Source organism: Podarcis bocagei (genome assembly GCF_964188305.1).
Source record: "Podarcis bocagei genome assembly, chromosome: 1".
NCBI classification, from domain to species: Eukaryota; Metazoa; Chordata; class Lepidosauria; order Squamata; family Lacertidae; genus Podarcis; species Podarcis bocagei.
The window spans coordinates 12,516,237-12,542,020 of NC_138125.1; the positions used below are offsets into that span (position 1 = coordinate 12,516,237).

General features: G+C 41.9%; 1 protein-coding gene across 2 annotated transcripts in view; it reads left to right on the top strand.

Moving 5' to 3' along the window:
• The window catches only part of JAG2 (jagged canonical Notch ligand 2), an 89,076-nt gene that overhangs the window by 58,732 nt on the left and 4,560 nt on the right, over positions 1–25,784 (top strand). Inside the window, exons 9-25 of one of the 2 annotated variants that reach the window (XM_081191344.1) lie at positions 1,036–1,149; positions 2,298–2,411; positions 2,860–2,906; positions 6,179–6,352; positions 7,771–7,921; positions 8,407–8,571; positions 9,525–9,638; positions 11,295–11,408; positions 12,010–12,123; positions 13,156–13,272; positions 15,340–15,367; positions 17,501–17,586; positions 18,615–18,728; positions 19,277–19,392; positions 20,211–20,459; positions 21,946–22,077; positions 24,875–25,031. In XM_081191344.1, coding sequence (XP_081047470.1) covers positions 1,036–1,149; positions 2,298–2,411; positions 2,860–2,906; positions 6,179–6,352; positions 7,771–7,921; positions 8,407–8,571; positions 9,525–9,638; positions 11,295–11,408; positions 12,010–12,123; positions 13,156–13,272; positions 15,340–15,367; positions 17,501–17,586; positions 18,615–18,728; positions 19,277–19,392; positions 20,211–20,459; positions 21,946–22,077; positions 24,875–25,031 — 2,106 coding nt within the window. The remainder of the gene's footprint in view (positions 1–1,035; positions 1,150–2,297; positions 2,412–2,859; positions 2,907–6,178; positions 6,353–7,770; positions 7,922–8,406; positions 8,572–9,524; positions 9,639–11,294; positions 11,409–12,009; positions 12,124–13,155; positions 13,273–15,339; positions 15,368–17,500; positions 17,587–18,614; positions 18,729–19,276; positions 19,393–20,210; positions 20,460–21,945; positions 22,078–24,874; positions 25,032–25,784) is intronic. The other variant, XM_081191345.1, reaches the window with a different exon arrangement.

Consider the following 25,784-nt stretch of genomic DNA (forward strand, 5'->3'; position numbering starts at 1 on the left):
CCTCAAAGGCATATGGTGAGGAATTACTGATGAGAAGGCTCAAACCTTCTTTCAGCAAGGGTTCTGTAATAAATTTTGTTGCTGCCATGAGCATGGTGGGTATCCCAAATGTGACTCCTGGAAGCATAGAAGTGACAGGAATGTAGTTATGTTCTTAGCTTTTTCACAGAATCGGGAAACACCCTGTTTCTAAACCAGGCAAGAACTGCATCACTTTGGTGTTTAACCACTACACAAACAAGGTGCTATAACCAGGTTAGCAGCTCCATTTGTTCAGTTCCAGTGGAAGCATCCAATGGCAAGAGTGCCAAGCATCTTGTGTTGTGCTGCTGTGTACTCTCAGGCTTCTTCATCTTGCAGAGTTTGCTAAAACTTTTTTATCATTTATAGCCAGCGTGGCAATAGATGTTGAATTAAATAGTGAACAAACTTAGGGGCAAACGGAGGGTGTATTACAGGGGTGTCCAAACTTTTTTCAAAGGGGGCCAGATTTGATGAAGTGAACATGCATGAGGGCCGACCAAAGAAGTTCTTGACCTTTTTTTAGGATTGAAGTTGTTGAGCTTTTTATTGGATTTTAATTTTACCCCAGGAAATAAACTGCCACAGGGGCTGGATTAAACTGTCTGGTGGGCCGGATTAGGCCCCAAAATGGACTTTGGACATGCCTTGATTAATACCACAAATTGTAAAGATATATTTACACTTAAGCAAATGGTTAGTGAATGAGAGCTGGTTGCCTTTCTTTTTTAAAAAAGAATCGGGATTGTTTTTAGAGTTCTCACGCTTAATATCGTGGAAGGTTTAAAACGTGTCTGTTTATGAGTTGCACTGCAGTGGAACTGCTTTAGGATCTTAAAGAGGGCTGATCACTTCCTGATGGGGACCACTTGAGCATAAACACATCAGAGCTTGGTGATTTCCAAACTGTCCATGAGATTTGGTAGCCTTTTCCTAAAGAGTTATGGTTATGCCCATTTATCTGCATCGAAAACAACATGTATGGTTGTCTCAGACCATTCTTTTCCTCCCCAGATATTGATGAGTGTGCCTCTAACCCATGTGCTAGTGGTGGAACTTGTGTTGATCGCATTAATGGGTTTGAATGCATATGTCCACAGCAGTGGATTGGGGCAACCTGCCAGCTTGGTAAGTCAAGACTGTAAGCTATCTTTAAAATTAGTCACATTCATTATTGTAAGTATATTGTTGTCATTTTGTGCAAATGGTTCCTTTGATGTTTTAGCTGCTTCTGAGTCATTTTGTATAAATGCTTCCTTTGATGTTTTAGCTACTTCTGAGTTAATCTTGTGAGAATCAGAATGTGTGATGCTTTTAAATGCCTCTTGAGTGCAGGAACAGGCAGTGTTGCATTCTGAAAAGCATCCTTCCCTCACTTGCTGCAAACTTGAGCAACATTGTCTTCAGCATGATAATAGTGGTGGACTTAACTCCTAGGGTGGCTAAAATTAGGGCATGCTTGCACTGTTAAGCTACTACACTTGGCTCCTGTTGCCTCGGGGTGTGTGCTTATCGACTGCTCCCTTATTCCTGCACGTTGCTTGACCCAAAATATTTTTCCTGTACTACATTCATGCCTCAGGGCTATGCAGAAGAATTTAAGTAGTCTCTGAAGATGAGTGGGCAGGCTAGACCTGTCCGTCACTCCTTGGGTGCAGTCCACCCCTTGGGCGCAGTCCACCATACAATCCCCCAACCTGGATTGTATTGTGCCCAAGACCCATCAAACCACGAGGGAAGTCACAGGAAATGGGCAAGGACAGCAGGGGGACAAGTCAATGGATGCACAAGTAGAGGCTGCTGGGCCCTCGTGGTAACCAACATGGCAGATTTCCAGTTTCATTCTTCCAATCTGCTGCATTTCCTACCACTTCTATAAATTCCTAGGCATTGTCTACAAATTCCTAGGCATTGTCGATGCTGGATATCATTTACATATTCTCCACACCTGGAAAAACTCCTACGGTAGCCGTCATTGCTCACAGTTCCCCAAACTAGTATTTATTATACTTTTGCTCAAAGACTTGGGGAGCTGGCCTGTTCAGATAATCTCTCTTAGCTGCATAACTGGAGTTTAATAGAACCAAAAAAATCTGAAGCTTATAATCATTGGTGCTTGCTTTATAGGGAAAATTATGCAGCATGCATGTTGAAAATATCAGCAAACATGTCACCGTGACATGTAGCTGATATTTTGGAGGCTCTGCTTTGGTGCAAGGGCAGTCTATTTCTGGGTTTGTTCTTCACTCCCTGCTTTTCTTTCTCTTCTTTCACAGATGCTAATGAGTGTGAAGGGAAACCCTGTCTTAATGCTCATTCTTGCAAAAATCTTATTGGTGGATATTACTGTGACTGCATTCCAGGATGGAAAGGAGTAAATTGTCACATCAGTCAGTATTTAATCTTGCGTATATATATATATCTGACCCTAAAATAGCTTTTATTTATAGAATAGATCAAAATCTTCCTAATTCCTAATTTAAGACATCTTTAGAAATGATAAAGATATCTTTAAAGCCTTTCAAAGAACCATGTATGGTGACTCCCTTAGCAGATGTTTCCTTGCATCTAAAGCCTTAACGTTTGAGTTGTGGAATGAACTAACATGGGGAATAGCTTCAGTATTCTGGTCTTGGGAAGACTAACTTGACGTTTTTGCTTGAATATTGCCTGGTATTCAAACCTTCATCACCCATACAGCTTGTATTTCCTTGCCTCTGGAAGACTTCAGATTGCTTATTAAGAATGAACAGACGTTGCTAACTCATCTTCAGTCTATTCGTTGCAATTGAGTTCCAGTCTTTTTTATTTTTAATCTCATTTGTATTTTATCCCTAGATATTAATGATTGTCATGGGCAGTGTCAAAATGGAGGAACTTGTAAGGTAAGATTAAATGCATTTGTTTTGTTTTCTTGCTTTGAGGTGCTCTGGAGCTGCTGCTCCTTAAAATTCAACCTATGGCCCAGTTCACATGTTAACGCTAATCCAGGCTTCCTCAACTTCGGCCCTCCAGATGTTTTTGGCTTACAACTCCCATGATCACTAGCTAGCAGGACCCAGTGGTCAGGGAAGATGGGAATTGTAGTCTCAAAACATCTGGAGGGCCAAGGTTGAGGAAGCATGCGCTAAGCCATATGAAGGTTTAGTTATATGCTGGAAGTCGATCAAAGTGACTGGGGCAACCAAGACAGATGGGTGGGGTGCAAATAATAAAAATATTACTATTATTACTACTGTGAATGAGCAGGTGTGCTGGCTCCTGGAAAGAAAATTGCAACAGCTTTGCTTCTCCAATTCTGCTGCTGTGCTGAGTGAAGCCATGGTTTGGTCTGAAGTGTTGCCTTAACCCAGATTCCTGGTTTCACTCCCCCAGACAAACCACAAGCTATAACCAAGGTTTATCCTATGGGCTTACAGTTCATGGTTTGCATGAGAGATTTAAGCCATGAGCCTGGGTTCACACTAAGACAGGCATGGCCAAACTTGGCCCTCCAGCTGTTTTGGGACTACAACTCCCATCACCCCTAGCTATCAGGACCAGTGGTCAGGGATAATGGGAACTGTAGTCCCAAAACAGCTGGAGGGCCAAGTTTGGCCATGCCTGCACTAAGACAACCCATAATTTCACTCAGTGCAGCAGCAGAACAACTGGAGGAGGAGCTAAGTGACCATGATCTCCCCTCTGGAAGCCCACACGTTGGCTCATCTTTGCCAAGCCATGGTTTAGCTTAGCTCCGCATCTGAATGAGGCAGAGCAGGTAAAACTGGTTGTCAGACTTGGAACTGCCCCTCACCCTCCAGGGGTTGTTTCCCTGTAATTCCCCACTCTCCTCTTCTCCCCACTCTAACTGCTCCTCAGGAACAGTTTGAGTGTTTGGGAGGTCTGCAATATATTTGAGCTGTTTTTCTTCTGGCAGCATTTAGCCTTGCATTGATTATCACAATATATTTTAAGTTGCTTGTGCATTGCTAGTTTAAAGACTAAATCAAGCCAGTCTACACAAAACCATATTTGAGGGCAGTGACGTGGGTTTTCTGGAAAATTTGGATAATTTGCATGAGAATTTTTTCAGATGCCAAGCTTGTTTTATATCATAATTTGCAGTTAGTATCCATTCGTTGTTGCTAAAGAACTTGCAAAATGAGGAAAAATTCCATCCCGCGTTACTGAGGAGGACCTTGTATCATGCTGCTTGTTGTTCTTCACATCCCATACACGCATCTTTCTTTTTTGGGAAGTTGGAAATTATGCTGATGAAAGGATAAAAGCCACAAACAATCTAAATAAATGGGATACAATGTAGCCAACCTGAGTGCTTTTGACAGTGGCGTAGCGTGGGGGGTGCCAAGGGTGCCGACCGCACCGGGCGCAACATCTGGGGGGGCGCGAGTCCAGAGGGAAGGGACAAGTTCCTTCCTCCGCCGGGCTCCCGGCCGCCACCGCCAGCCTTGCGCCCTAGCGCGCGCGCCCCCCGCCGTCGCTGTGGCTGCGCTCCGCTCACTGCTCGCAGGAGGAGCAGCCGCTGCAGCAGCGCCGACGCCGCCACCGACGCCTGGCCGGGCACGGGCAGCCTCCGCACCCTGCCGCCGCTGCCATCCCCTCGGCCCAGCCACAGGCGGCGGCTGCTTCTGCCTCCATCCTCCTCCGGGCAAGCAGCGTTGTTTGCGCGGCAGCGCCAGCGGCAACTCGCAGGTTAGGGGTTGGGGGGCGCAAATTACTTGCCTTGCCCCGGGTTAGGGGGCGCAAATTACTTGCGTTGCCCCGGGTGCTGACAACTCACGCTACGCCGCTGCTTTTGAAGCACAATTGATTTCAGTAGGAGCAATTCATATCCCTTCCATTGAAATCAAATGGACAAATGTCTAAATTTGGTGGATTGTACCTGAGTAGTTGTTGAACCGTATGTGCCTACTATTTTGGTGCAGGCTTGTTTCTTTCAAGAGCAGTTGGGCAGAACTCTGTCCACACTCACCCCTTCCCTTTCTGTTAAAATAAAAAAAAGACTGTTGACTTTATGGTACTAAGATTAGGTAGGAATGCTGCTGTTAAATGATTCTTAGAATAATCATGAACATTTGAAGTACGGTCCACATGTTAGCATTTTGAATGGCAAACGGGAAGAACTGTTCCTCTGAAACGTTCATAGGATGGCTTTGGAGCCAACTGATTAAGTTAGTAGTACTAGGTGGCATTTGTCCAAGAATTCTAAAAATTCAAACATGAAACTGCTGAGCTACTTACTCTGGTATGTTTCTCTGTGTCATCAGTCTCTGTACTACAGGGTTGGAAAGCAACTTTCTTTCTTTTAAAAAGGTTCTAGGAATTTATCCTGGAATAGTAAACATGATTTTAAAACTTAGCTTTTTCACTTTTAACCAGAATAGCTGTGCTAGGGGGTTTAAAAGTGAGCATAGGTTTGGTAAAAGAAAACACCTTATGTGATTTGCATGGATAACCAATTTGGATATGTAATGAATGTAGCCATTTCATAGGTGCAGTTTTTTGGATGCACTGCAAGCTGCCTTCTCCTGAGAACATAGTTATAAAAAATGAAAGCTAGCAGCGGCTCATCAGTTTGTTAAAAGGCAAGAGGTAGAATGTAGGCCTATAAACAGTCACTTTTCACAGTGTGGAGATGTGAACATCCAGCAGGCTCAAAGGAAGCAGGTAGCCCCCATGGGTCTAGATTAAATCTCTTTTGGCGAATAGCCTCTACCAAAGGCAAAAGGGAGAAATGTGCTAAGAGGAAGGCATATTTGGCAAACCCTCACCTTGATCAACTCCCTCCCGGAAACCTATGTCCCTACTGTGGAAGGATGTGTGGATCCAGAATTGGCCTCCACAGTCACTTGAAGACTCATAGTTAGCACCATATTCATGGAAGACAATTTTACTTGGCTATGAGTAATTACCAAAGAGAAAGAAAGAGATTAAAAGCTGTGGGAGAATGGGCTTAGGAGCCACTCGTTCTGTACTAAAGCATAACTTTGTTGTTAATCCAGATGAATCTTGCCTCTCTTGTTAAAAAAAAATGAAATGAAAATTTGTGGTTCTGAGATTCTAGTTTGGTTTTATTTGAAGAAAATGATACGAAAGTCTGTTCCCAGTACCTTCTGACATAAGTGCTCTCCTTTTGATCTTTCGTTTCCCGTAGGATGTCGTGAATGGTTACCACTGCATGTGCCCCCCTGGTTTCATAGGAAAGAACTGCGAAACAGAAGTTGATGAATGCATGAGCAACCCATGTCAAAATGCAGGGCGTTGTGAGAACTTGGTGAATGGATTCCGCTGTCTCTGTCCTCAAGGCTTCTCAGGAGATCTCTGTGAGGTGAAGGATCCCTTGGCCTTCTTAATAGCTTTGATGGATTGAATTCTGGAAAGAGTCCTGTTATAATTTAAGCCCGAGCAACCCATGGCTGTGTAATTAGATAATTGCCACTCAGCTGTTCACTTTACTGTCCCATGTAAACAGACAAACTTCTGCAGTAAAATCCCAGTAGCTAAGGTCATAATATATTTGGAATTAGCATCTATTAGTTACTGAAAATATCAATGTGATGATTTTTTTTATAGGGGTCTGATTTTTACACTATGTGCCTGCCACATTCATAAATTCCTAAACTTTCATATGGGCTAGAAATCAGATTCCAAATTTAACGTGGCCAATTTGTGTGCATTCATACTGCTGTGTGAATTTTCTAATGTGTTTGGACAAGTATATTCTATTGTGATACGTTCCAGAGATAAATAGTGTAGCTTATCATATCCTGGGGGAATAACTAACTGCTCCATGTCTGGGTTTCGCTGCAGGAAAATAAATTTTTCATTAAAAGGATACAAATGCCCTTGCAATATTCCCCACTAGGGAGTGTTGAATTTCCCCTCTTTCATATTCCGAAAATGATATGTGATAGTTCTGAGAAAGATAGTTCTAAATCAAGAGTAGGTCAGGGACAACTTCCGCTGTCTGCAAAAGGACTTTTCAGGTGGACATAGAATAATAGAATTGTATATTTCATTGAAAGTTTTCGTCCAAATTTCAAATCTAGGAACTTTTATCAGATAGGTGCCATGCTTTTTCTATGTCTGCCTTGCTGACAGGTAGATGGTGCTTAAAGTAAATGCAGTTGGTACAAGAATACTGTATTAAGATTAATAATTTCCTTAAAAGGATTTGTCTTCGTAAATGCTTACATGGTGCAAGGCTTGTTTAAGTTTGTCCCTTTTCATCACCATAATAGTAACAAATCAGCTTTAAACCACCTTGCTTAAATGTACACACAGAATTAGAAGAGCGAGCCTTTTTTCTCTCCCTACAATCTGAATCCCCTGCTAAATTCTCCCAACGGCTGTGTTGGCACATGCTTTTCAAACATTTTCCCATCTTGCAGAGAAGATGCCAGCCCAGGGGGGAAAAATTGTTGGGAGATTCTCTGAAAATGATACATGTAATCCCTATCTGTATATTGCATTTTGCATAATACGGGGGGGGGGGAGAAGTCATTCTTAACGTAGCAATACACCCTCTCGTCTTAGCAAAAGTGACACTCCGTAATTTATGCTTCTGGTGTAAACAAAAACTTTATTTGGACTGGAAAATGCTTTTGTTACTGGAAAGCTACATCCCGTATAAGTGTGTGCAACCAATTTGTAAAGACTGAAGTAACTGCAAGAATTTTAACATGCAACGTTATGTGTTGGCATACGTTAGGAATGTTAACCCGTGTTGTCTTAAACCTTTTGCAGCTTGATATTGATCTCTGCAAGCCTAGCCCTTGCCAGAATGGAGCTAAATGTTATGATCTGCGAGAAGACTATTATTGTGCTTGCTCCGATGACTATGATGGAAAGAACTGCTCTCACCTTAAGGATCACTGCAAAAATAATTCGTGTAAAGGTATATTTGTCCTGTAAACCTGTTTACTTGGTAGTAGCTAAGTACCTACCGTAGAAGCCGTATAAAAATGGACATCTTGCAGGAAATGTGGCCGTTGGTTAAATTGCTTTTTTTCTTAATTAGTTTGACAAGTCTTGCTAGCTTAAAAATGTAAACGCAAGCAATACAGTTTGATTTTAGCAGTAAAACTAAAACTCTAGGAAGTAAAATAGAACAAGGTACAAAAACTAGAATGTGCCATCCTTCCTATGGAAAATTAAATGAAAGGGGGGAAACATTGCCTACAACATGTACCCTTGTAGGCCCAACTCTCCAATCTGCTTGTGAATGAAGTTTCTTAGAGCATTCTAAATATGCCTACTAAATATTAGGAAGACTTAGTTTAATGAAATGCTGTGCGCTGCAGGTGAAAAAGCTGCATTGGAAGGTGGACTGTATGCAGGATTTGTTTTCTTTTACTTAAAAGCCATATGTCTTATTCTTAGTAATAGACAGCTGTACAATAGAGGTCTTCACAAATGCTACCCGGAAAGGCGTCCGATTAATTTCCTCCAGTGTATGTGGACCCCATGGACAATGTGTCAGTCAACCAGGAGGCAATTTTACTTGTGCCTGCGAGAAGGGCTTTACTGGAACATACTGTCATGAAAGTAAGTGGCAGCGGAAAAAAATATTTTATTAAAAACTAAGCTGGTATGTACATTGTTGCTGCTGCTGTTGTTATTTCAATTTATATGCCACCCTTTATCAAAAGATCTCAGAGCGGTGTACAGCATTAGAAACACATTTGTTTTGAAACCATTTAGAGTGAGAGCTTAGGCTCCTAATGGGATTTAAAGGATTTCATTCCTAGGTCATTGGTTCAAGATTCAAAGCTTGATCATGGCAGACCATTTCTATGAACAGGAAAAAGGCAGGTGTCATACCACAGACAAACATCACTGTAGTGCAAATATTAAATGGCAGCTACTTCCTCCTGAATTCTTGAAGACTGATTGGATAATTAGTCAAATGCCATGGTTCGCTGGGTGGTTGTTTCTATTTCTTTAAAACACGCCTGGGTACCATTTCAGCAGTTCATAGCAAAACATCATAGCCTGTTACATTCACACGGAAGGCATCTTGTAGTCAAACATTGGTTCTATTTGGCCACCACTCTCAAAAAGTGTATTAGGCAGGAGGTAGATCAGAATCTACAGTAAGATCTTGGGGAGATTTGTAGTGGACTAGCAAGGGTTTCCAGCTTTCAAATGTTTAAAAATAGCAACTCCCCCAAAACCAGCTGAAACAAAGTTTGGAGAGGACTGGAGTTTTGTGTGGCAGAACTTGGAGGTTAGTTCTGGCATTGAAAAAATTCTGGACTGAGCATGTGCGCAGAAGCATCCTTTTCCTTTAATTGTGTTCTTTGTTCCCTTATCCACAACTTCACACCTTTCTCCAGTTGAGCTGGTACCTAAAAATTATTCCCATCTCTGTTCTACAAGCTGACACACCTTTTCCAGCTGAAGCAATCATGACTTTCCTCAATAGATGAACACTCTTGTGGTGGCTTGTCACACCAAATAAAATGGTTCCAGTGGTGATTGTGCATTGTCTTCCTTAGATATCAATGACTGCCTTGGAAATCCATGCAAAAATGGTGGGACCTGCATAGATGAAGTTAACGATTTCAGGTGCTTCTGCCAGACAGGCTGGGAAGGAAAACTGTGCGATATAAGTGAGTACAACTAACTGTTTAAATAGCACAAGTAGTCATGAGTAGGGATGAGGCAGAATTTTGTTTTGGTTCACATTTTAATGCAAATCTACTTAATTCACATGTCCTAAAAATGCAAGCTGAAGTACAGCTCTCCTTCAGAATTCACACTTCTCCACATTTTACACACTGCAGTTCTGCAATCAGATAATCAGTGCAAAAATTCATAGTTTAGGGTAGGTGCATAAAATGCATTTTACTACAAACAAGTGGTGTGTAAATTTTGTTAATTGTAAAAATAAATTTAAAAAATATGTGGGTGAAAAGAACAAAAATGCATTAGGATTAATTGCTTGCAAAATGTGTATATCAGGGAACATTAAATATAAAAATGTGTACAGTAGGCAAAAGGCACACTAAAATACTGATGAATGTTGACTGGAGAACTGAATTTAAGGTTGGAAAAGTGAGAAACCTTGAGAAGCCAAAAGTGACAACCTTGTCCATGCCTAGCCAGGAGACTGACCTTTACCTGCAGCCCAAGTTTTACTCAGAAGTTTCCTGGAGCTTATTTCAGGAAAATAAATTTAAGATTATAGCCTTAAACTCAGGTAAACATGGTTTTCATCTGACCAAGCGTTCCAGAGTGCATGCCTAATTTAAAAGCACACCCCCCCCTAAAGAAAGAGGAAGATGGCTCTACTTATCCAGACTATAATTCTTAAGAAGAGTTTGTCTCTGTGATCTTGTTTGATAGCTCTCAAAATAGAAAAGGTGAATTCAGATAAAACATCTCCTAAGTGCTAACAGTACCATTTGTATCTTTCTAAATATGAACTGTCCTTTATATCAGAATGATTTAACTTCTGTTAATTAAACAATATGTTATGACACCATAAACAATTCATTCTGGAGCATATAAAATAATTACCATTTGAGCAGAAGTCTGGGACCTAATTTTTACTGTTCCACTTTAAACACTATAAAGTGTTGTGTCTAGACCAAACTGATCAGATTCTTTATGGATGTGAGTACATGAAGAAGCTGCCTTTATACCGAATCAGATTACTGCTCCATGTTGCCCAGTGTTGGCTGCTGCCTGGCATTGCCTGTCTCCTGTGTCAGGCACAGTTTCCTTTTCCAGCTCTACAGCATGAGATGCTTTATCTGGAAAGGGCAGGGGTTCTGGATGTGAAGCAAACACTTGTCTTACTGAGCTGTGGTCCTCCCATAGAATTAGCAGGGTTGGGAAAAGGGGGTGATGTAAGGTGCTGAGATTTCAAACAGTGATTTGATTCAAAAGACTTTCTGGTTTGGTGCCCAGGATTCAAAAGAGCCTAGTCTATGGTTTAAAGTAGGATTTGCCTTCTGATTAAACTATAGTACTATATAAATACTGAGAGTCTTAATCTCAGGGTTGTGGGTTTGAGCCCCACGTTGGGCAAGTGATTGCTGGATTGCAGGGGTTTGGGCTAGATGACACTCCCGTCCAACTCTGCAGTTCCATGATTCTATTAATCTCATCTTGGCTTCGTAGGTCATTTAATACTGAAAACAGTTTCTAATTGCTCCTGCACAAGCCATGTTACTGAGATAGGCATCTCTCTTTTGGTATTCTTTTCAAAAAATAATTTCTGCCTCTTTTGCTAAAGTACTTCTTCCCTTGGAATTTTTCAGATTTCAATGACTGCTTGCCAAATCCATGTCACAATGGAGGCCGATGCATTGATTTAGAGAATGACTTCTATTGTGAATGTACAAGTGGCTGGAAAGGCAAAACATGCCATTCAAGTAAGTGTGCTTTAGATGGTATAGTTCAGCTCAAACCCAGAAGTTAAAAGAGGAAAGTATTGTAAAGTAACTGAAGTAGCTTTGAAGGGACTCTAAAGAACTGCAGAAAGGGATTTGATGAAGAGAGTCATGTAGAAACAAGTCCAATCACTGTCTGCTTTTCCCCAAATAAAACCACTAAGTAAAAAAAATAAAAAAATTGGCACACTATATTGAAGCTGAAGAAAGAAAGTTTGGAATCCTGTCATATCAAAATGAAAACTGCAGCTCTGCCCAATGCTTGTGGCATAATTTTATGAAATTAAAACTAATTTCAAACTGTCTTTTGGAGCAATTACTTCCACGGATGAGTGAATCATTTATATATATATCTACTCATTTAGGTTTGTTAGCTCCATGCCATCCTGGAACCCCCTGAGTTGTTCCAGTGCATAAAGCAAACACCCTAAAGAATAAGCTCTAAACATTTTGGCTCGTAAGATTCCATAGTAGTGTATCTGGCTCTAACAAAACATTCGTCTCTGGTTCCTAAAGCAAAAAAAAAACAACAAAAAACTTAGACATGCGATTAGCTGCTTAAATTGTTTTCATGGCTTTTTAGGTGAGTACCAGTGTGATGCGAATACTTGCACAAATGGAGGAACGTGTTACGACGACGGGGATACTTTTCGGTGTTCTTGTCCTCCGGAATGGAAAGGAAGCACTTGCAACATTGGTAAGTGCTTAATCTGCTCAGTAATATATTCAGATTGGATGTACGTCTGCTTTGCTCAGGAAGCTAACTATAAACAGCCTGTGCTTTTCCCCCCCTTCCCCAATCTCATTAGTGATCAGGGGAAAACATGGTTAGAACATAGTAGTAAACGTGAACCCTTTACTGGTCTTGCTTTTGCTTAGCGAGCTCTCTTCCGTCACAAAAACCACAGGCAGTTTTGACTATAACTGCACAGGAGAAGAAGTAGAAATGGTTTTCTTCAACTTGGCTACTCTAGAACCATTTTGAAGCCAGAGCTGTGGGAGGAACCGTCATTTCTCTGAACAGATATGGGTAAAAATATATTTTGGCAACATCCAGCTATCGTTGACACATTTAGAATACAGTGGTACCTCGGTTTACGAACTTAATCCATTCCTGAAGTCCGTTCTTAAACCGAAGCCGTTCTGAAACCGAGGTGCACTTTCCCTAATGAGGCCTCCCGCCGCTGGTGCCCTTCCACCGTTGGCTTCCGTTCGTAAACGGAGGTAACGTTCACTAACCGGAACACTACTTCGGTTTTGCGGAGTTCGTAAACCGAGTAGTTCATAAACAGGGCTGTTTGTAAACCGAGGTACCACTGTATATAAGGTTGCAGGTTCAATGCCCATAAGGGATCACTACATATTCTTCCATTGCAGGGGGTTGGACTGAAACATAGCACACACATGCAGTCAGAAGTATGGTTTGTTGGTGCCGAGGAGGGTAGTGCCTAGACTACAGAATTCTCCCTGGGGGAGGCTCGCCTGCCTTTTTTTGATACTGGCTTTAAATAACCTACAAAAGCTCATTTCATTTTGGCAGGCTTTTGCTGACAATTGTAGTGTTAGGTTATTGACTATTGTATCGATTACTGTTGTAACCAGCATTGGGGTCTAAAAACTAAAAGGTGGGATTAAAATACGTTTCATAAGATTGGTGCAGTACTAGGACTTTTGGCTGAACGCTTTCATATTTTTAATTTCCTTTCCTTTCTTTTTTTTAACATTAAAGCTAAGAACAGCAGCTGCCTTCCTAACCCTTGTTTAAATGGTGGAACCTGTGTTGGCAGTGGAGATTCCTTTTCTTGCATTTGTAAAGAAGGTTGGGAAGGGCGTACGTGCACACAGAGTAAGTGTTTTCCTCTTTTGTGTCAAGACTGACACTTCTAATGGCTTCACTCACAAGGATCATGGGAACATGCAAGCCTACTCACCACAACAAGGTGGCGATCCGGCGAGTGAGTGGCTTTTACAGATAAAGCCCTAAATGGACTGCGGTATCTCAAGGACCTCAAAACCCCCTCCCCCATTGACCAACCTGGACCCTGCAACAATCATCTGAGGCCCTTCTTTGTGTCCTTCCTCTATGAGAGGTCCGGAGGATGACAACATGAGAACCGGCCTTTTCTGTGGTGGCTCCACATTTGTGGAATGCTCTCCCCAGGGAGGCTCGCCTGGTAGCTTTGGTACATATTTTTAGGCACCAAGCGAAAGCATTTCTCTATAACCAGGCCTTGGGCTGATTCTCTGACCTTTTAAAAGTGGGGGTTTTGGGGGGAGGGGGTTATTTGGTTTGTTTGTGTTTTTGTTTTGTTATGTATTTTGTGTTCTCACTTTGTATTTTTATGTTATGAACTGCCCTGTGATCTTTGAATGAAGGGCAGTATACTACTACTACTACTACTAATAGTAATAATAGCTCTTGTTCAAAATATCCAGAAAGTTCATTATTGCTTATAATTGGGAGTCCTGCATATCACCAGCTTTTGAGACTGAACTATATAAATCATGTCGGAATATTTTCCTTAGTACTACCTTGGGAGATTTTAACTAGCATGCCGATAAGCTGATTTGCTTAGGTGTGGCACAGTTTGAGTTTGTGGCTCAAGTCGGAACATGCACAAAATGTTATACCTAGTCAAAAACTTCAACCCTGCATTGAAATTACATTTAATTGCCTCTGTCTTGGTTAAGTTGTTAGCCCTCGCCACTGTTTATAGTGCATAGAGCTACCAAAACAGCTGGCTAGGAGAGGGAGGGAGGCTGTTCTGGTAGTGGCTCCATGTGAGGGAGCAGTCTGTGGTACCTGGAAATGACTTCTTGCAACTATTCTAGAGCCCTTTAAACTGTTTCCTCACGCACTTTGCAAGTTGATTAGATAGGAGAGGAAGTTTCCTCAACACACATCAATCTGGAATTTAGCTGTGTAGTCGAAAGGTCAGTGGGAAGTGGAATCTAGTTGAAAGCAAGGAAAGGAATCCTTAATTCAAATATTGTCTTGTGTTAAGTGGTCATTACACAAATTACAAACCCAAAGTTCTAAATATGGGATCCAGCCCAGATTACTTCTACAAGGTGTGGTTTACGCACATAGCCTTATATAGTGGGAAATGACATAAAAGCTGGTACTTGCTCAGCATATCTTGAGAAATGAATTCAGAGGTCCCATCCCTCCTCTTAAAAGTACATTTGTTTTCCCTCATTATATTTTGATGGGCCTTACCATACAGTTCTCCTGTACTGCTGATAGCCACATTTAAGAGTTGAAGTGGTGCCTTTACTGTCTAAAATGTGTCATTTTTGAGGTTGGTAACTGATGTTTGTGTGCCACCTATACCTGCAACAGTCATGTGACATTTCCATAGCGCTGTCATGTGATGAGAGCCATGTAATGACATTGGTCACACACAACAGAAAACCATGGTTTAGTGGTACTCAGAAAGCTTCTAGGAGCCCAGGAAAAACCTTGGAGTTGCATGCTCTCCCATTTTCCTTCTGTACAGTCCATCTTCTCCTTCTACATATGAGAGGAAGACTTCTGAGTTTAGTTTTACTTTTAACAAATCACTGCTTAACGTTTTTAATGTTTGAAGTTTTATTCTGTTTTTAATGTTCTGTTGAAAGCCACCCAGAGTGGCTGGGGAAACCCAGCCAGAGGGGCAGGGTAGAAATATTATTATTAGTAGTAGTAGTATTAGTATTACTACTACTACTATTACTATTATTTGTTGTTGTTGTTGTTTATTACAGACCAGGGATTCTGTTTTAAAACTCTATAGATTCTAAATAAGCCAGTAAATTAATATGGGTGGCATGCAAGAAAACTGTGTGTACATAGACCTGCTAGATCAAGGTGCAGTTTTTATACTGTGTACATAATTCAATGCACTGATTCAGTTTAATTTTCTTTGTTCAGATATTAACGACTGCAATCCACATCCATGGTAAGTACTCATGATCATTCTTTTTTCAAAATGTCCTAGTACAATAGCTGAATGCGGATAATCCTGTTAATCAAGGCTACTTAAGCCCTATACTCTAAACTGTTGTGCTGGTCTTTCCTATGAACTTCCTGTATTTCTTTGCTAACTGGCAGCTCTGCCAATACGTATTCTCCTATGGAGCCTGGTTTCTGCTCCGTAGTGGTAATATGAGATTTGTAGTTTGAAAAGTTCTATGAAATTAGCCTAAAAGAAAAAAAATTAAAAATCCCACTAAAGCTATTAGGCTCATTCAGTTATAGGTATTTGGCATTTGTGCCAAGAGTAGGAGTTTAAAGTGGGAAGACAATAACAAAGCAGAAAGCGCCTAAGTGTTAACCATAATGAATCTTGACATGAAAATAATACCACTGGTTTTATAATTGAGCATTTGAGGACACAGTGTATACAAAAGATTCCTGTGCCCATTTTGACTAAATCCTTGCATTTGAAGGGCTGAAAAGGACCTCTGCCATCTAGTTGAACCCAGCAGCATATATGAGGAGCTAGTTGACCCTAAGTGTGAAGAACCACCTGCCCATCCTCTTAAAAGCTGCCTCGCACATGTTAGGGATGAGGAGAGAATCCAGAAAGCTATATCTCCAAAGCGGACACACCCTACCCCATCTGCCCAGACCAATTAGGGCAGGTGCTTACTCTGAAACCCACACTTGAAAGATTCCTAGCCTCCTGTAGATTTGCATATGAGGTGGCCTGACAGCTGCTTGTCTGTCATCAGCTTTCGCTGTTTTTAGAAAAGGTAATTTCAACTTCCTAAGGGTGGCTAGCTAGCACACGGGGCTCCTCTCGCCTCTCACTTTGAAATCAATGTAGAAAGCCCACCTGGGAGTAGTTGGTCTTGACAATATGCTGTTGGTCTCAGGTAACTTTATGTTCAATTTCCCCTGAGACTCTATAAGGGGGAATTGGATGTAAAATGCACATAAAATTTCTCCTGAGAGCCAAGGCGCATCATCAGAACTTCTCTGCTCGGGCGACTTACTACATTGATTTCCACAGAGTGTTGTCCTCATATCTCTGTCACGCTTGTCTTGAAGCGAAACAGTACAGACATCTAGGGAATGTTCCTGGGAGTGAGCCGCAACTGACCAGTGCTCACTTCATATGTGAAATTTTGATGCGTTTGCGTCTCCACTCTTTCCAGTCAAATATTACCAAAAGGATGTATGTTGAGGATGCAAAGGCAACACACGCTTTCCTCTTGTAACGTGCGAAGCAGCCTTCAAATTATTCAGAGAAATAATTTCTATCCCTTCTTTATAGTCCCTATCCAGTCTTTTTTAAAAGTACATTGTTCCTTCTACAATCTCAGGAAAGCTGATTGCTATCTGCTTATTGAACAGCACAGTTCTCCAGTGCCTCTTTGTCTTTCAGTATTCCTGCCCTGTGTATAATAATTCAGACTTTGGTGTACTGTACTTTGTCTACATGTTGCAAAGCTTCCAAGTCTTGTTCTCAGCTCGTGATGGTTGTAGAGTTTCTGGAACCTGCTATAACTGCATTCAGAAGTTCTGCAGTCATAGGAACCTGGAACATGGCAACCTTTTTTGATGCAGTAATCTAAATGTAATGAAAGCAAGTGGATTTTAAAATGTCAAGTTAGCTTTGGAATGAGTACACATTTCTAAAGCTGTGTCTTTGCTTAAAAAGCAGTTGGTCTAAGAATTATTCTATATTGCTCCTTGTATTCTTTAAAGCATGTCTGTCCCATTGTCTTTCCATTTTATTAGAAAATATGGGGTTTGAATGAAAACTTATTCAATGTCATCCTTAATATGCTGCTTCTCTTAATGGGAATAGACCTCCTCCTCTGTGCCACTGATTATTTAATTAACAATGTTTAATTGGAGAAGTTAAGACAATGCAGATGGTTTATTAAATGGGCGTACATTATGAATTAACTAAGCATCTTGAATCCTGCATGACTGAATAGTGAGACAATGTCTGTTGATACAAATAAAAGAAATTTGCATTTGAACAGGCCATTATGTACATAAACCCAAAGGTTCTTATCTCTCGGCTTGTGAAACTACCCTGACAGCCTTCATTGCAATGATAGGTTTATTATTTTTACAGTTACAATGGAGGCATCTGTGTTGATGGTGTGAATTGGTTTCGTTGTGAATGTGCACCTGGGTTTGCTGGTCCAGACTGCAGAATTAGTAAGTACCTGCGTAAGGAAAGGACCGAGAAGGTCGTGACGTTGACCTGAACTCTTTGTTGCATTTGAGTTTCGATGCATTAAGCATTCGTCATCTGTATCCCAAATAATGAAGCAAAAGCTAACTGAATTATTCACAGATCCTGACCCTTAACTTGTAAAGAATGGTGACCGCTTTGTTTTGGGACAGAATTCCTTTCTTCATTTGAGAAATGCAACTAACAGTGATTTGGCGTAAATTGTATTTAAGCTGTACACCCCAGCCCTTAGTGAAACCTTTCCTTAGACAGTATCCATAAACAAAGCATTGGTATTTTTTTTAATAGGACTTGCCCCTTGAAGTGTATCTTTACATGCATTTCACATGCTAAATATATGCTGCTTGAAAGAAATAGTAATGTTCTGATATCTTCCTCTAGTAAGAATGCATACTAAAAATGGTGTAACCTATCCTGAATCTTTTAGTGGCAGTACAACTCCAGTAGAACATCTTAATTCCTGGAATGCTCAGCAGTGTTGCTAGATCATTGGGACATAAATGTTAGTTAGCACGGGAAAATGCAAACAGAATTATTTGGGGGCATTTTCAGTGCACAGCCACAGGTTACACATGATACTGACTAGTTACAGATAGGTAACCGTGTTGGACTGCCATAGTCAAAATAAAAAATTCCTTCCAGTAGCACCTTAAAGACCAACTAAGTTAATACCCCTCCCCACCTTCTCACTATATAGAAGGGTCTGGCAACTTCTGTTTCAGTGTATCTGAAGAAGTGTGCATGCACACGAAAGCTCATACCAAGAACTAACTTAGTTGGTCTTTAAGGTGCTACTGGAAGGAATTTTTTATTATGATACTGACTAATGCTTCTACAGATGAGTCTTCTTACTTTTTAGCATACTGTAATACTGTATAAAGCCTGTTTACAACTTTATACAGATGTCTGGTTGGGCTGAACTGTGCTCCAAAATTGTAAACAGTTTGTACATAGAGCATTGTATTAAAACGCTTGTTTTCTTCCCTTTCAGATATTGATGAATGCCAGTCATCTCCGTGTGCATACGGTTCTACATGTATTGATGAAATAAATGGCTACAGGTGCATTTGCCCCCCTGGGAGAGCTGGAACTAGATGCCAAGAAGGTAACTTAATGCTTTAAACTGAGAGCAATAAATATCAAATGCTACTTCACAGTGTCTTGCACAGCGGCATGTGTTATAGCTTATCTGTAAGGTGAACTTACAGGGACGCGGGTGGCACTGTGGGTAAAAGCTCAGCGACTAGGACTTGCCGATTGCATGGTCGGCGGTTCGAATCCCCGCGGTGGGGTGCACTCCCATTGCTTGGTCCAAGCGCCTGCCAACCTAGCAGTTCGAAAGCACCCCCGGGTGCAAGTAGATAAATAGGGACCGCTTACTAACGGGAAGGTAAACGGCGTTTCCATGTGCTGCGCTGGCTTGCCAGATGCAGCTTGTCATGCTGGCCACGTGACCCAGAATTGTCTGCGGACAGCGCTGGCTCCCGGCCTCTAGAGTGAGATGAGTGCACAACCCTAGAGTCTGTCAAGACTGGCCCGTACCGGCAGGGGTACCTTTACCTTTACCTTTAAAGTGAACTTGGTATTCTCTTTTGGCTTGATCCAATACTTAAAATGAAAACTATTCCCTGTTCTTTCTCTCCCCCCCCCAAGTGATAGGATTTGGAAAGTCTTGCTGGCTTAAAGGAACATCCTTCCCCCATGGCAGCAGATGGGATCAAGAATGCAACAACTGCCACTGTCTGGATGGCCACATTGACTGCACTAAGGTAGTTACATGAAGTTGAATGCTAAATCATTTAAATTCCCTATTCCTTCAAACTTTTCAACCCTCACCGCACTCACGTGTCAGCTTCATTAATTTGCTAATTTGCTCCCTCCAAGTTTCACCTGATATTCACTTAATGCACTTAATGCTTATTATAACTTAGGCTTGACATCCGTCTTGCTCAAGAGACAGTGGAACAGGGGTCTCCAAACTAAGGCCCATGTGCTGGATAAAGCTCGTTTATTGGGCCCGCGACAACCCCCACCGCCCGCTCTTACCAGTGCTGTGCTGCGCGGCTGCCCACTTCCGGGTTGGAGGAGCACCGGAATTAGCTTGTGCGCAAGCGTTATTTGCACATGCGCAAGCATTATTTTCGGTGCACATACGGGTTGGAGGAGGCCTGTGCACATGCGCACAAGCTATTTCTAGTGCTCCTCCGACCCAGAAGTGTGCTGAAAATGGTGTGTGTGCATGCGTATGGGCACGCACTCTCCCGCTCTCCAGCCCGCCGCGCAATCGGCGCTGGAGACACCGGCCCGAGGCGTGGTAAGTTTGCTGACCTCTGCAGTGGAATAATCCCTGTAATGATTGTATGCACAATGTAAAGAAATCAGTGGTATTGCTGAGCCTAGAAGTGCAAGTTTCGGTGCTTTGTAATAATCACCTGAGATAGGAGATGACCATTACAGTCTCCAAAATCTTCTGTGGCTTGGATTAGCTAGAAGAGAAGCCTCCTTGTTTGAACTACAAGCTACTACAACCCTCATTTTCATGATTGTCCATTGTTACATGCTAAAAATCCCCTCTGCTACATTCTAGGTGTGGTGTGGGAGAAAATCTTGTTTGTTGACCAAACATGGGGACCATGCTAGTCACCAATGCTCCAGAGGTCAAGAATGCCAAGAGAAAATGTACACCAAATGTTTCCAACCACCTTGTGCTGACTGGGGGGAATGCAGTGAATCAGAACCTCTTCCTGTCAACATCAAGTGTCCCCCCAATTCGGGTTACTTGGACAACAGCTGTGCAAGAATCACTCTGATTTTTAACAGAGACAAAGTACCCCAGGTGAGAATTCAAAGTCTTATGAACATCTTGACAGAGTTTCTAAGCAATGCACAACGTTGAAACCTAGAAATCTTGCTTGAAAAATGTGCTTCTTTATCACTTCCAACTGCCTCGGTTTTTCAGACATCTGCCATGAAGTTCAGCTGAGTGATCCATAAGAAGGTACATTAGACTGAGTTAGACCCATTGGTCCATCCAATGGGCTAATAACTGACTGGCCCAGGCTTTCTCGGTTTTCAGATAACCTTTCCCAGGGATTGAACCTAAGGACTTTCTGCGTGCAAAGCATTTCCTGTACCGCTGAGCCCTTTCCCCTTTGAGCTCCACTGAGCAGAGAAGGGGAAGTGCTGCTTCTAAGCACCAGAATTACTCAGCACTAGTTAGTTCTGAAATAAAGGCTTTGCATGGGTGCAGATTAGGGTGCAGCTGGCTTCCTCCGAGGAAAATCCATTGAGACTCCTGTGTCTTGGTTTGAGTTAGCTTTGGATTTAAAGAAAGGTGTGAATTGTTTGTTTTAAATGCTCTAATGCGTTTCAGTGCACTGCCCCAAAGAACGAACATCAGTGATAGATTGCAGTGTAGAGCTTTCAGAATGATCCAAGGACGCAAGCCAGTTTTGTGAAGGCTAGGTACAGGTGTTGTGGACCTCCCTGTCTTTGCTTTTTAAAGTGTCTCTTAAACAAGCCACCAGCTTTCCAGTCTTTCAAAACTTGCCTTGCTTGTTAGGCCCTTATCTGCACCATGGAGTCTTCTGCAGGATGTTGAGAACGTTGGGTGTCCTCTGACTTGCCAGTGGCATCTTCAGTGGGCTACCATTCCTCCTGCTCCTAGTGAAAAGGAAATGCAGCAATCCCAAAGAGCGAGCACAACTTTAGGAAAGCTTTGGATGCCAGTTCATAGAAATTATTTATTACTGTCCTTTATACTTTCCCATCCATCACCGTCATCAGTCAGTGCAGCAGTTTGGAGTTGAGGTTACTTTATAAGTAACCAAAAGACCATTTCACATTGGATTTACCTGTAAAGTAAGCCGGTGTTGTGCTTTACCTTTTCTACCTATGAATTCACAAGACAAACACATTTGTAGTGTCAGATTGTTTCCTCCCAGCCTTGAGAATAAATTCTGTGGGAGAGGGTGGTCATCCTGGGAGGTGAACCCCCCCCCCATTCCTTTTGTTCAGGTCTTCATTAATACCACCTGTGATTTAAGGTAAACTTCAGTTCCCTTCCTATCTTCCCAGAATGCTCCAAGAGAATACACAACAGTCCAGTGAGAATGCTGAACATTGGAGCAGTACTTCTAATGTTTTAAGCCCCCTGTTTGTGTGCCTGTCCATCAAATGACACTGGGAGATTTGGAGCGAGCCTTTTTTCTACTTTACTCTTATATCAATTTATCATTTCTAAATTGTTCTGAAATTAGTGTGTACTTTAATTTTTATACTCCGGTTTTCTAGAAGAGTTGGTCTTGCTTTCTTTCTCACAGGGCACTACTGTTGAAAATATTTGCTCAGAAATCAGATATTTACCAGCCACTAGGTCCGTTTCTAGTGAGAGAATGCTACTGGTGTTGTGTGATCTATCGTACTCCATAGAAAACGCCGTGGAAGTTGCTATTGTAAGTATTAAACTTCTTTCTAAGTGTTAAAAATGTGTTGTCTGTGGTTGCCTTGATGAAAGCAGGTGTCAGAAAGACTCAAGACCCTGAGCTAGTTACCATGAGCTTCATCAGGAAACCAGTTGAAGACTTTACTTACTTACTTACTTATTAAAATATTTCTGTACCACCATATCATAAAATATATCAAGGCAGTATACACTAAAACAAAACATCATTACAAGGTTTCATCACTTAAAAAAAAAAATAACAATAGTCAATTCAGATGACAACTATTCAAAAGCTAAACAGATGTTGAGATGCATTGTTGAAATGCGGCCAAATCTATCAAAGATACTGGCATGATGACAAGAGCAGAAGGGTTGGATGTGTGAGTGCGTGAGGCAGAAGGACAATAGGGTTGAGACCTTCCTTGGGTGAGAGACAGAGGAGCAGAAGGCCTTCAGTTCACAGTTAATGCAATTATGGAAGAGGGCAATGGATGTCTTGGGTAGGTAGAAGCCAGGGAAAGACTGGGTTTAACCTGGTAGCCACTGTACAAAAAAATTAAAGCCTTCCACTAAGCGATCTTTTGCTGCTACCCTGTACAGAGCCAGCTTCAAAACTCCATTGTAATATTGCTGGTTACACTAAGACAACTGCTTGAGCAAAACAAAAAAGCATCAGAGAATGAAGAGAGGGTACAAGAGCTTTTCTCATCATAGCTGTGCCTTGCAAAAATCCCATCTGACCTGCTGAACTGAAGCTTGCTTAAAGCAAAATCTCTTCCAATTTTACACACATATGATACGATCTGATTCAGCAGGTACGACCTGATTTTTGCAAGGCAAAACAAGGAAAGCTCTCAGACCTTTGGGGGGGGGGTTAATTGGTTACACAATATGGGTCAAGCAAAAGTGTGGGTGACTCCTAGCACTCTGCTGCTTTTCTTAACTGCCATCAAATTGTTTTATGAATTGTTTTACTGATTGTAACATTTACGCTACTGTGTATGCCTCTTTTGGTGGTGGAACAATGGGATACATGTTTTGTGTGTTGTTAGTGGTGGTTATTTGTACCTCGTGCATCTGCCTTAGCTACTCCAGGCTGCTTCCAACAAATATACAAACATAATAAAATATATATAATGCTGGAGTCAAGCGTGAATTGAGAGAGAGGCTGCTACCTTTTCTTTATTTAGAAGCAAAACATTGCAAGTAATGTAACCCATCCTGGCCCATTGTTTTCCGTGTGGCAAAGCAGTTATGATTACAAACACAGCTCTATATCAGATAGGTAGCCGTGTTGGTCTGCCATAGTCAAAATAAAAAAATTCCTTCCTGTAGCACCTTAAAGACCAACTAAGTTAGTTCTTGGTATAAGCTTTCGTGTGCATGCACAGTGGTATCTGAAGAAGTGTGCATGCACACGAAAGCTTATACCAAGAACTAACTTAGTTGGTCTTTAAGGTGCTACAGGAAGGAATTTTTTTATTTTGACAGCTCTATATCCTCGCTGTTCCTCTGAAAGTGGAAAGTGACTTAGGACCAAAGACTGCTGTTGATGGAGGAGATCCTATTTTGTTTGCGTGTGTGTGTATACACGCACACACGCAAGAGAGAAGGACGCTTAAAATCAGGTGTGGAAGTCTCCGGGGTTTTTTATTGCGGCAGTGGTGCCAGTGAAGAAAGTATTTAACCCTTCCTGTAAAGAATTAGCCATAGGGTGAGGAAACTGTGTGAGCCTCTGTTTCTTCCCCCAACCCCGCTTTTGTGGGATTAATAGTAGCTTGTGGGGAATTTGCACAAGGGAATATCTTCAATTACTCCCTTCCCCCGGTAAAACTGCTCTGACACACATACACACCACAGCTGTTTTCAACAAACAAAAACCAGATGGGATAGCCAAGCACGCATCTCTCGTGCCGCATCTGTTTCAGGATTTGATGAGTAGTTGGTAGGCTCATTGGGAAAGCTACATAGTTGGCTCTCTCAATACATGGAGCTGGTCAGAAAATAACAGATCCTGCTTGTCTCTGTCAGCCCTTAGTGCCTTCATAGGTTGGAGAAGGGAAGAGCAACGATTATAGGATATACACGTGAGCAAGCTAGAGGTTGCCCTCCTAAACTTGGTTTCTTTCTACTTGCAACATGAATTGCCTAGGAAATAAACAGTTACCTACAATTGTGCAGTTCAGAGTTTGGTTGTAGACTTCCCTGCTGCACTGCTTCTGTTTAAAAATTGGTTAGTAAAGTCACCATGAAATTGCCTCTGATGCCTCTGGCAGAAAGATAAGGTGAGTTCAGCTTGGGAGAGGGGAATGAACTTGGATTCCCTAAGGGCGGAAGGCTGTTAGCTGTCACCTTCCTTGTTATTAGGGCAAGGGAAAGAGGTCCTCGCGCCAAAAGGTGTAGTATTGGCCAGATATTCTTAGCTGCTCTGCTACATCTGCAACTAAAGAATACTCTGTGCTGTGATGCAAACTGGAAAGCGCACAGTTATATATAACAGATCATATCATTAGTGTAGATGCCTAGTTGGATACCTTAAAAGCCTCCAAACGATGACTAAGTTTAGCTCAGAGGTGTAAGTAACACGGAAGTTTGTCATGTGTAACTTACCCATACTGATCTTAATACAATGCTAGCATAATATTTCTATACTGGCGTCAAACCAGCACTCATCCTTTAGCAGCAAAGTGGGATTCTCAGGTTCTCAGACTTAAGTCTGGCCCCCTAAATACAAGGTAACATGGCTATTTTTTAAAAAAATACTTCATTGTAAACTTAAGTTTCCTGTCTGTCTTCTCTGTTCCCAGTCTTTCATCTCGCATCAAGAGGAGACCGATAACAGCCTTATTCAGAATGCAGCCAACACTATAGTAAACACCATTACAAAGCGACAAAACAGTACAGTTATGCTGGCAGTAACTGAAGTCAAAATAGAGACCATAGTGGTTGGGAATTCTTCATCAGGTGAGTTGTGTGTGTCTTAAGTGTTGGGTTATTTGATGGCATAACTCAAGAGTTAAGCTGTGCATCGCATGCCATTCCATGAGGCTTTTGTGAGACGGTTTTTGTTCCGTTTTTACACAATGCAGCTGCTGAGGTTGCAACTTTGAAATGGAAGGCCAGTGGGGAGGAGCCTCTTGCATGGTCCCCGTCCCACCCCCACCCCCCGCACGCTAAAAATAGTTTCCTGGAGGCTATTTTTACCTCCACTAGGAAAAAAATACCTGTGCCTTTTCCCTATTAGGGGTAAAATTAGCTGAGGGGGGAGATTATCAGCAGAAAAATAATGCAGGGTTTAAGAAGCACCACTCTCCCCCACTCCAGCTGGTTTTCTACCTCAAATTGAGTGGCTGCGTTGTGTAAGGGGTGTGGGAAAGGAAGACCAATGAAGAATCATAACGCATACCATTATGCTTCACTTTTATTCATGCAGTGAGCAGTGTTGGATGCAATTTCAGCCCGCTCCCCTTTCTGGAACAAGGGCCGTGTGATTCAGAAGAGGGCCTGCATAACTCTGCAAGATTATTCTTGCTAGTTGTGCCAAATGTGGCTGACTGGTACAGACGTACCTTGGAAGTCGAACGGAATCCATTCCAGAAGTCCGTTCGATTTTCAAAACGTTCGGAAACTAAAGCGAGGCTTCTGATTGGCTGCAGGCAGCTCCTGCAGCCTAGCGGAAGCCCCGTCGGACGTTCGGCTTCCAAAAATAGTTCTCAA